This window comes from Typopeltis vanoorti, chromosome 13, assembly GCF_054136105.1.
Source record: "Typopeltis vanoorti isolate ZY-2024b chromosome 13, IOZ_Tvanoo_1.0, whole genome shotgun sequence".
Lineage (NCBI taxonomy): Eukaryota > Metazoa > Arthropoda > Arachnida > Uropygi > Thelyphonidae > Typopeltis > Typopeltis vanoorti.
The window spans coordinates 122,726,142-122,738,591 of NC_143561.1; the positions used below are offsets into that span (position 1 = coordinate 122,726,142).

The window sequence follows — 12,450 nt, forward strand, 5'->3', positions numbered from 1 at the left end:
TACTCAACTCATCCAAAGACCCACTCCCTCCACTAGCTCACCCTGGAGTATACCAGATTTATTGTACTTGCAACATACCATATACAGGAGAAACAGGACGCACTATTCATATTAGACAAAAAGAACATAAATGGCGTTAAATATAATAATTATAGTGAATCTGGCCTTTCTGATCATGCCCTTGAATACCTTACACAGAATTGACTGGAAAACCACCAGCTGTCTACATCACACTAGAACATGGTATGAACGGAAATTCAAGGAAGCCTGTGAGATTATTAGCAACCACCCCAATCTGAACAACAATGACGGTTTAAAAATCTCAAACATATGGAAGGTATATATTCGACCTTCCTCACCAAGAACAACTATAAACAGGACTGTAAAACCAGTATTGTAAATCAAAAATAAGAATTGTAATACTAAAAATAGCACACCAATTGTTTCTGAAAGAAAACCATCTAAAAGAATGTTTATTCCTGTCATTGTAAAAATAGAATTTAGCTTGATGTAAAAATAAAATAAAATAAAATAAAAATTTATTTTATTTTATTTTTATTTTATTTTTTTATTTTAATTTTTTATTATATTTTTATTTTTTTATTATTTTTATTTTTATTTTTCTCACCAGAGGTCATCACGCCAGTAGAATAACATGATCGCATCATTGTTTCTCTAGCTTACAGTTAATGATGTAACTCAGCTTTTTCTGTATACTTATGTATGCTCCAGATGATGATCTTGCTGTCTGTTGTATGTAATGTAACTCAGCTTGTCCTATATATTTGTATATGCTCAAGATGATTATAATATGAAGATCGAAACGTCGGGAAATTAAAAGCGTTATTTATAACACGTTGTAAACAGGGACGGACTTAGGCATGGGCTTCAGCCCAGGGTCCCGTTCAATCAAAGGGCACCCTTCATGGTCAAAATATATATACTTATGTATACTTATATATGCTCCAGTATACGTATGTACGCTCCAGATGATGATCTTGATGTGAAGATCGAAACATCGGGATAATAAAAAAAGTTTTTTAACCCGGTTGTAAATTCCAGAAAAATTTTTAAAATGAATATAATAAAATTAGTTTAATCCTTTATCCAAGTGTGAGCAAACAAAGTTTGTGCCTGAAAGTATCTTCAGGACTGGGGTAAGGTGGTACAACACCAAACTTTCAACATTTTAAAATGAATGCTGATCACCTTGTAACCCTAAAAGAAAGGAATACTGAGTTAAATTACATACAGTATACATTACATTACATCATTGTATGTAATGTAACTCAGCTTGTCCTGTATATTTGTTTATGCTCGAGATGATGATTATAACATGAAGATCGAAACGTCGGGAAATTAAAAGAGTTATGTATAACACGGTTGTAAACAGGGGCAGACTTAGGCATGGGCTTCAGCCCAGGGTCCTGTTCAATCAAAGGGCCCCCCTTCATGGTCAAAAAAATAAAAATAAAAACAAATTAAATTACAAATTTAAGAAAAAATAAATTATACAAAATTTTTTCGTACCTAGGTAATGTTAAAATCGTTAATTTGTAACATTATTGAATTTGAATTAAATATCAAATATCAATCAATGTTTTAAATGACAGTAAATAGTAAATACGGCTCTGTCGGTAGTCGGTAAAATCAAAATATACTTTGTCATTTGTCAATTATGCAAATAATAGAGCAACATCCGAATGGGAGTGCAAGTCTAGCTCATCCAGCTCATCTAAAGCTTGTTAGCTTAGCGTAGCTCTCACATATATACTTTTCTGCTCTCACCGTTTGACATTTGAGGTTATGTATAGTACAGTATAGTTGAATATTAAATAGTCATTTGTTCAGGTGTTTCGTTTCTTCACTGGTAAGTATTGGCAAAGTTTACTAAATACTAAATAAATATACATTAAACGTTAAACAACCTAATATGGTGGTGGATTTTTTTTAGTTTTTTTTATTTCTTTTCAGATTAAATAAATACCTAAAAAAAAATGTCTGGTAGAAAATATAAAAGCAGAGCTGAAAAACGAAAAATACAATTAAATAGAGAAAAAGAAAGAAGTAAATGTGACAAAATTTCAAATTTTTTTGTACTGGAAAATAAAAATGAAAATCTAAACGATATAGGTGCAGTAATAAGTGAAAGAGAAAATAACTTAACCGAAGAGAAACAGAAAAAACAAAATGTATGTAACAATAACAAATAATTACTAGGACTAAAATCACAAGCGAGAACCTCTAAAAACAATGTTGACATTGACGGACATTCAGTATCAGATAAAAATATACAAGACCCAGACGATGACCAGCTTTCTGAAGTCTCTATTGCTGTTTTGCAAGAAGATAGTGATAAAGAGGCAGAAGAGGCTTTAAAAATTGCAGAGTTGCTTGCTAAATATGTTGACGTACGTGTGTGGCCTACACAGCTGAATGATAATTTTATTAATCGCTGTCTCTCACATGAAATGACTTATTTCCAAAATAAAGATCTAAAAAATATATATCCTGTTTCAACAAGGTGTAACAAAGAACAAAACAGATCATTTTCAAATAAGTTCTTTGTGAAAAAAATTAAAAATGGTCAATCACTGGAAAGGTCTTGGTTGTGGTATTCTACCAGTATGGGAAGCGTTTTTTGTCTAGTGTGCAAACTTTTCTCTGATTGGAAACATATAGGACCATGTTTAGAAAGTCACGAAAATTCTAATGAACATAGGAAATCATTATTAGTATGGTTAACACGTAAAGCAAATAAGTCTGTTATTGACACCCAGTTGCAGGAGCAACTAAGAAAAGATACGAAATATTACCACAATGTCCTGAAACGTGTTATTGCAGTTGTGAAATATTTAAATGTAAGAGGCTTAGTATTTAGAGGTCACGAGGAAATATTTGACTCTCCGCACAATGGTAATTTTATGGGGCTCTGGAATTACTAGCAGAGTTCGATCCATTCATGCACAAACATATCCAACAACGAGAACTGCAACCAAAGCCTTTCACTTCGTACTTATCAAAAACAGTTTATGAACAAATAATAGAGATTATGGGAAAACAAGTAATAAAAAGAATTATAGCTGAAATAAATAGTGACGATGCAAAGTACTACTCAATTGTGATGGACTCAACACAAGATTTGTCCCACAATGACCAACTAGCTATTATAGTACTATATTGTTTTGAAGGAAAAGTGTATGAAAAATGTGTATCTTTCATCAAAATTTGTGGTCACATTGGCCTATCTTTATTCAATTCCTTACAAGAATTTCTAGAAAAAAATGGACTGCCATTGGATAATTGTAGAGGACAGTCTTTTGACAACGTGGCAAATATGTCCAGCCAATACAATGGTGCGCAAGCACATCTCAAACCAAAAAATAAATACGCTGCTTTTGTGCAGTGTGCTGTGCATTCCCTAAATCTAGTTGGAGAAGCGATTAAAGTTGCAACTCAAATTGTGAACTTTTTTGGAATAGTGCAACAAATGTCTGTTTTCTTTTCTGCATCTACCCATAAGGGGGAGCTTCTAAATCGTGAAACAAAACTAAAATTTTCGATAAAAGGTTTAAGCCAGACTAGATGGTTTTGTCACTATGATGTTGTTAGAGCTTTGAAAAATAATTACGGTGATATCATGAACATATTAAAAAGGATTAGTGACAATACAGATGAGAAACCTGATTTTCGAAGAGAGGCACAGAAATTATGTAATGATTTGGTGAAACTTGAAACTGCGATTTTAACTGTTTTTTGGTAAGAAATTTTAGAGAGATTCAATTTAGTTAACAAAAAAGTTCAGACCCCAGGCTTAGACATATGTGATTAAAGTTTACGTCAGTCATAAGTTGCTCATGAACACTTATAATGATTACGTCATTAGAAGTGTTCGTGAGCAATTTAAGAGAACAATCAGATCAGAAAGTAAACAAATATGAGGAGACAGCCAAAAAAGTAAGTACTAGCGTGGAAAAAAAATACAGTGATTTAAAAAAAAAGAGACATTACTTGAAAATTTTCGGAAAAATCTACAGAGAAAGTTTCGCTAAATGAAGCAGAAAAATTTAAACGGGATATGCAATATGTTGCATTAGATAAGTTGATTATGGATTTAAACAGAAGAGGCCATGCCTACAGGGAATTTAGCAAACGATTCAAATTTTTAATAGATTTGCAAGACATTAATATCGAAAATATGGACTTGGAAAGTGCATGCAGTGTTATTGATTATTATTCGGATGATATAGACGAACATTTAGTCAATGAATGCGGTTAAAATCCTACTTACAGACTAAGCCAGACTCATATGACTCATGCAGTGATATATTATATATTATGTTACATATAATTGTTATATATGTTATATTATAATATAACATATCATAATATGTTAATTTATATTATATATTATATATATTATGCGATGATATATAAGCCAGACTCATATGACTCATGCGGTGATATATTCAAGCTAATTTATGAAAAGAAACTTGACGATGTTTTTCCGAATTGCTATACAATCTTGAACATTTTTTTTGCCTTGCCAATCACCAGCTGTGAGCCTGAGCGATCCTTCTGCAGTATGTCCTATATAGAAAACAAAAATAGGACAACAATGACGAACGAAAGATTAAATTATTTATCAATTCTTTCCATAAACTGTGATTTAACCAGAGAATTACAATGTGATGATCAAATAAAAGAATTTGCAGTGAAAAAATGCAGAAGAGTTACTCTTTAAATGTCTCTTTAATGTATTAAAAAAAACTTACATTATATAACTCCTGGAATGTTTTATTTATTTTATTTTTAAGAATAAGTATTATTTATTATTATTTTTTCTTAGTCTTTATTCTTGACGTGAGAATTTGTTGTTTCGTTTTTTTGTTTGTTACTAAAAGTAATACCTAATATATTTTATTTTTTATTTATCTGTGATGTTTGTTATGTATACAAAACCTTTTTTCATTATACCTGTATATTAAAGTTTGTATATCCACCAAGTGCATCAAATAAAATAAAAAAGTTCTTCAATGGCTGTTGCCTATAATTTTTTCTATTAAAAAAGGATAAAAAAAAACAGTTTTTAGACAAAATGGCAAATAAGTCACCACAACTAACTCAAACTTGGGTTAAATTTGGTTAATTGGATAGGCCCCCAAAGTTAACGGTCTGGCATTGCTTGTAAAGTTCATAATTTCTAAAATGAATGCCGATCACTGTGCAACACTAAAAGAAAGGAACTTGATTATAATTCTTTATTATATACGTTTAATATCAATATTATTTGTAATTGGTTATTTATTTACTGCTGAAAGCTTTTTAGATTATCTTTTAATAAAGTAACAATATGTTCTTCTGTTTTTGTAGGGACCTCAAGGTGTTTCTGGACCCAAAGGAGAAAAGGGTGAACATGGAACAGAGGGACCGAGAGTAAGTATATTTGATGCTTACATTAAATAATGTGTGGGTGACGAGATTGAATTCCTTGAGCTGTTTAACGACTATTGTCTTACCCAGTGCGTAGAAGAAGTAACACTTGATTGTTAGATGTAATTATACAAAGGTGTCACCATGATGCCACTATTTGGTTTTGATGTGGGAAGTGGCTAGCAGACTAGCCATTTTTCATTGAACTAAAGATGCACACTGCACATTATCAGTATGTTAAGGAAACAGATTTGTGATGTTCAATGTCTTGATCATTTGAAGGAAAGAGATATCTGTGGTGCCTGGAATTTTGTCCAGAATCAGTTACTGAAAGAAGAGAGAATAAATAAAGTAAGATTAAATGGATGAATCATGGAATTCTGCAGGAGTTAATGAGAAAGAGGACCTGTTGGAGAAGATATAAAGAACAGGGTTCCTCCCTCAGCATCAGCAGCATAAGGAGTGTTAGGTGAAGGGATGTTAATTGGTGTAGTGAGGAAAGCGAAATTAGCATATAAAAGGAGATTAGTTGAAGCAGTAAAACAATTCCTTGAATATTCCACAGTTATGTTGCTAATAGAAGAAAGAGTGAATATGTAAGACTGACTTAGGCACTGGAGATTATTATTATTACTATTATTATTCAGGCCTTGATGGAGTCAAAAGACTCATCGTGGGAGGTCCTTCCTAAGAACATAAAGTATGTCAAGACTCATCAAGGGTAGGTCCCCCCCTAAGAAACACAAAGTCTATCATACCATTCCTTAAACTCATTGACCATTCTCGTTCTCACCACTCCATCAGGCAATGCATTCCACGGTTCAACCACCCTCGATGCAAAGAAACCACTCCTCACCCTCTTGCTCAGTTTCCTTTCGTAACTTCCAGGGATGGCCTCTTGTCTTCACTCCCTCCCGCTGTTCAACCAAGCAAAAGAACTCCCCAGTGTCAACCCTGTAACCACCGCTCAATAGTTTAAAAGTCTCAATCATATCACCTCTCCTTCTTCTATCCACCAAACTCTGCAGTCCACATTCCCTCAGCCGATCCTCAAAATTGTACAGTCCTGAAACCTTCTTTGTCATCTGTTTCTGTACCTTTTCCACAGTTAATTTATCCCCTTAAAATCCTGGGGACTAAATCTGAGAACAATAGTCCAAGTGTGGTCTGATCAGAGACTTATACAACGGAACGATAACCCTTTTATATCTGCAGGTCAGTGTCCTTCTCATAATTGCAACAATCCTCTGTGTTACCTTCACCACCTTTGCAATATGTCCCCTAAATTTCAGGTTTCTATCAATCATCAATCCCAGATCTCTTGTCTCCCCTACTTCCTCCAGTATAACTCCTCCCATAGAGTACGCAGCATCCCATCGATATTTCCCAAACCTCAAGACCTTACATTTTGCTGCCTTAAACCGAAACCCCATTCATTTGCCCATCAATCTAGCTTATCCAAATCCTCTTGCAGGGCTACCACATCTGCACTATTATTAATAATCCTTCCCAGCTTTGCATCATCTGCAAACAACTGAATATCCCCTTGCAATCCACTGGCAATGTCATTGATATAAAGGTTAAACAATATAGGTCCTAATACTGAGCCCTGTAGGACCCCACTTGTAACCCTCGGCCTCCTTGAAACTGCTATACCATACACAACTCTCTGATACCTATCAGACAGCCAATCCTGAATCCAGTTGACCAATCTGACATCCAGACCCATGTGCTGCAACTTAAATATCAGCTTATCATATGGCACCCTGTCAAATGTCTTCGCTAATAACTTTATTATAAAAGGCTAGCATATTGTCAAAACAAGAGTGCTCCTTCACAAATCCATGTTGACTCTCACAGATAAGATTACCCTCATCTGTCCAATGCTGTATATGGTCCCTCACTAATTTCCCCAAGATCTTGACAACTACTGATGACACACAGACTGGCCTATAATTAGACACTTCCAGTCTGTTAACACCCTTATGCAATGGCACTATCTTACCTTCTTTCCATTCCCTGGGCACCTTTCCCACAGCCAGACTTTCATTGAAAAGCCAGGTTAAAGGCACTGTCAGTTCCCTAGCACATTCTCTCAAAACTCGTGGTGAAATACCATCCAGTTCTAAAGCTTTACTGACATCCAGAGTACTCAGCATCTGAAACACTCTCCTCCTGTACCTCTAAACCTCGAACCTGTCCTATCCCTCTAGCATTAAAACTGACTCCTCTAGGATGAAATACTCTAATAAAGTGTTCATTGAACAATTCCACTATGTCCTCTGCATCAGTCACTCTATTCCCATTTTTATCCCACAATATCATTCTTCCACAGTGATTTCTCCTCTTACTGGCCACATAGCTAAAAAATTCCATTCCCTAGGATTGTCTTTGGATCTTAGGGCCAATCTCCTCTCATATTCCAGTTTCGCTTTCCTTATCACACTAGTCACTCTTCTGGCCTGTCTTATATTCTTCATGCATCTTCTCTTCACCCGTCTCCTTATGTCTCTTCCATAGCCTCTTTTTAGCATGCAGTTCCTGTTTAATATTGTGTGTCATCCACTTTACTCCAAATTGTGTCTTCTTCCTCACTCGTATACAACTTACCATTGCTGTTAACAAATATTCGTTCACAATTTCCCACACACTAAAGATATCCCGGCCTTCCAATTCCTCCCTCCGTGAAACTTCCCAAAGTTGATGTCTAAGACTATTATAATCACCTGCTTTATAATTCCACATATGTTCCCATCTCTTTGATACTCCTGCATGTCTATTCATTTTCCAAGTCAAAACCATATGGTCACTCTCTCCAACTGGTGGGAGAGATGTCATCTCAGTTATTGTCAGCTCTTCTGATGCTATAACCAAATCGAAAACTCTTGAACTTCTTGTTCCCTCTGTTACATGTTGCCTAAGACATTTGTCCCTCAAGAATTCTAGAAATTCAATTCCCCTATTGCTACATGCATCTTCCTCTCTCCAATTTATACTACTGTAGTTAAAATCTCTCATAACAATCATTCTTCGTGCTTTTGCCAAACTTAACTGTCTAAACATTTCCTGGTCCCCACCCTCTGTACTCCTGGGTCTGTAGCAACACCCCACTAAATATCCTGTCCTGCCTCCCCCCCCCTCTACCTCACACCATATGCTCTCAAGTCACGTCTGCTACATATATAGTGCAAGCATTATATTAGCATTTCATTAGTGTATCATGTAGGAAATTTTGTGTAGTATATAATAATAGAAATGAGGATAAAAGATTGAATGTTAATTCTGATGTTAATAAAGCTGTGGAAATGGATGGGATTACATCAAGTATAACTGAACATATAAAAGAACTGGCAGTGCTCTTGACTTGGTTGTTCAACAGAAGTCTGGCAACCAAAATGGTCTCAGAAAATGCAATACTAGTGCCAATATTATTATTATTATTATTATTACTATTAAGACTAAGGATGTGGACTAAGGATTCACAGGTATTTATGAGAAAGGAAGAAAACACTTGAGTTTATATAATTGCAAAAGAAACTGACCTATACAGCCTACCAATATAAAACACTTCCTCTTCACATCCTTAAGAACAGGATTAGAAATCACTTAAAAACTATATAATAGAGACCTCAAATATAGGGAAATATATCCAGTCAGGCAATATAAACTTAAAGGTCTTTGACGAAATTTTCAAACAACATTTCTACCAATACCAACTTCACTATCATACACACACAAACATAAGAAAAAACAATGGCTTACATTGATAACACTACTCAACCACATCTTGATAAACACAGAAGTGCTAACACAGACCGACATTGCAATAAACAACACAGAAATTGATGTTTAATAAAATTAATAATCACCAAACCTACAACTTCTGTAGACCAAACAAAAGAGGAGGTGGTATCGTGGCATTTATCAAATAAAAATACAATGTGACTGAAAAACAAACTCATTTCGAACATGAAGAAGCACTAATTTTGGAAATCACAAATAGCAACAAACATAGTATCAAATACACAAACATAATATACAGACCCCCAGATAATAATCCACTCTGCTTTCTGCATGAGTTAGAAGCATAGCTAAGCGCCATTGAATCCTGTACAACGCATAGGCTCATCCTAATATGATGAAACATTAATATACTGTTGACCTCTTTCACATTAATATACTCTTGACTACATTCCTTAATATATGAAGTCAGTACAACATAAACCCTACCATTAACTCCCCAACAAGAGAAGAAATACTCGACAATTCACTAACACAATGGGAGATCATATCAACATATGAGCTCCCATCCATACATACACATTATCAGTATTTAACATCGAAATTGTTGATCACTACTTTGTATCAACTTTGTTTTATTATGTTACCACCACAAAAGTCAACAAAACTCGATCATATTAAAGAGCATTGTCGAACCTTGTAAAAAATACAGACTGGAATTGACTACTTAAAATAAACGATCCTGTAACATTATATGAGAATTTCCAACTAAAGTTCACATAAATATACAAAAAAGCAACAAAGCTTACACAAACAAAGGTGACAAACAGACAATAATCCATGAATAAATGGCGATATACTAAATAGTATATCGCCATTTATTCATGGATTATTGTCTGTAAAATTATAGTACTGTAAAAGAAACTCTATAGAAAAAACTAAAAAAAGTCACATTTTTACAAACATTATACAAAAACACAAGAAATCAACTAACAACAAAAATTCGTAGGGCAAAAAGACTTCCAAAAATTCATGGAATATAATGACAACATGAAGCAAACATGGGCTACACTTAACTCAAAAAAAGAAAACTTCACAAGATTTTATTACAAAAAGTTTCAGTCAGGATACAGATCAAGAGGAACTAGCAGATTCATTCAACCATGCCTTCACAAACAATATCACAACTCAAAAAAGACAATCTACCAATGATCAACAACAAACCATGTATTTTCCACCTGTAACAAAACAGGAACTGAAAGAAGCACTCTTACAGCTAAAACTAAAGACCACTACAGGAATAGACAAAATAAGATTCACAGACCTTTTAATGCACTTTGAATGAATAAATCCAATATTTTTGAAACTTATGAACATAATATTCGACACTGGCATTATTCCACAACAACTAAAAACTGCAGTAATTACTCCATTTTACAAACATGGTAAAAGAAACGATACTCAGAACTACAGACCAATAGCTACCCTACCAGTCATATCAAAAACTCTAGAAAAAATAACACACACCAGACTACAGAACTATTTACAGAAGTACATCATCTCACAAAACCAATACAGCTTTCAGAAAACAAAAAGCACCATTACTTTATTAGAAGACATCGCCGACGCGATAAACAAAGCTCTCGATTAAAAACAAGTACGCCGTCCTTATACTGCTTGACTTAACCAAAGCATTTCATACACTTGATCATGACATACTACTCACCAAACTATACTCAATACGTATAAGAGGAACACTGCATACCTGGTTCAGGAACTATCTCTGAAACAAAACCAACAAATATTATAATAATACAAGCTTACATGCCTACTAGTGACCACAATGATAATGAAGTTAGAGTATATGTAGATATTGAGAATCTAATCAAACTGACCAAGAAGGAAGATAATCGTTTTGTCATGGGGGATTGGAATGCAGTCATTGGTGAAGGCAAAGATGGTAGAGAGGTGGGAAAATATGGACTTGGATGCCAAAATGAAAGAGAAGATAGACTTTTGGATTTCTGCCACCAATTCAATCTGATCATTAATAATACCTGGTATGAGGTACCAAAAAGATGTTATACTTGGAAAATACCAGGGTATATATATAGGAAGGTACCAAATAGATTATATTATGACAAGAAATAGATTTAAAAATCAAGTAAATCATGCAAAAGTTACCCGGGAGCTGATGTTGATAGTGACCACAATTTAGTTTTATTGAAATGTAATCTGAAATTTAAAAAGTTGTCACAACCAAGGAAAATGCCCAAATAGAACATAAGTAACCTGAAAACAGAGGAAAACCATAAAAACTATAAACAGCAAACTGATGAAAGCATTAAAACTGGATTGAGGGAAAAGGAAAACATAGAGGAAAAATGGACTCATTTGAAGGATACAATCATCAAGGCCGCCAATGACTGCATAAGATTAAGGAAGAAGCAAAGAAAAAACCATGGATCACCCAGGACATTCTAGATCTGATAGATGAAAGAAGAAAATACAAAACCTCCCTAAAGGAAGAAAGCAAAGACAAATATAAACATATAAAAAATATGATAAATAGAAAGTATAAAGAAGCAAAAGAACAATGATTTACAGAGAAATGTAAAGAAATAGGAGATCTATCAAAGACTGGAAGAATTAATAAAGCTTATAACATTATAAAAGGAATAGGCCACAAAACAAGACATGAAGTACAATTATCAAAAATAAACAGGGAACATACTTATAGATAAGGAAGAAATTTTGGAAAGATGGAAGGAGTACTTAGAAGATCTATATAGTAGAAAAGATCTAGATGCTAAGGCTATAGAAGAAGAAACAAGACTTGATATGGAAGAAATTGGTCCAACTATATTAAAAGATGAATTTGAATGGGCACTGAATGAATTGTCAGTCAACACGGCACCAGGCACTGATAACATCCCCTTAGAATTAATAAAATACTCAGGAAATATAACTAAGTCATACCTTTTCAAGATCATATTTATGAAACAGGGATCATCCCCAAAGATTTTACACAATGCTCTATCATATCCATTCCTAAAGTAAATAATGCAAACAAGTGTGAAAATCATTGAACAATAAGCTTAATATCACATGCTTCAAAAATACTACTTAAAATTATACAAAAAAGACTAACAAAGAAGGTTGAAGAATATGTTGGCAATGACCAGTGTGGATTCAGGAAACAGCAGGGGACAAGAGAAGCAATCCTAGCTCTAAGAACAGTAATTGCAAGAAGATTGGAGAAGAATCAAAATACTC

The 12,450-nt window shown here is 34.1% G+C and overlaps 1 protein-coding gene across 1 annotated transcript in view; it reads left to right on the forward strand.

Moving 5' to 3' along the window:
• Nucleotides 1-12,450, forward strand: part of LOC150100509 (uncharacterized) — a 1,094,033-nt gene that overhangs the window by 353,244 nt on the left and 728,339 nt on the right. Inside the window, exon 12 of the mRNA XM_090402670.1 lies at nt 5,374-5,436. Within this exon, the coding sequence (XP_090258796.1) occupies nt 5,374-5,436 (63 nt within the window). The remainder of the gene's footprint in view (nt 1-5,373; nt 5,437-12,450) is intronic.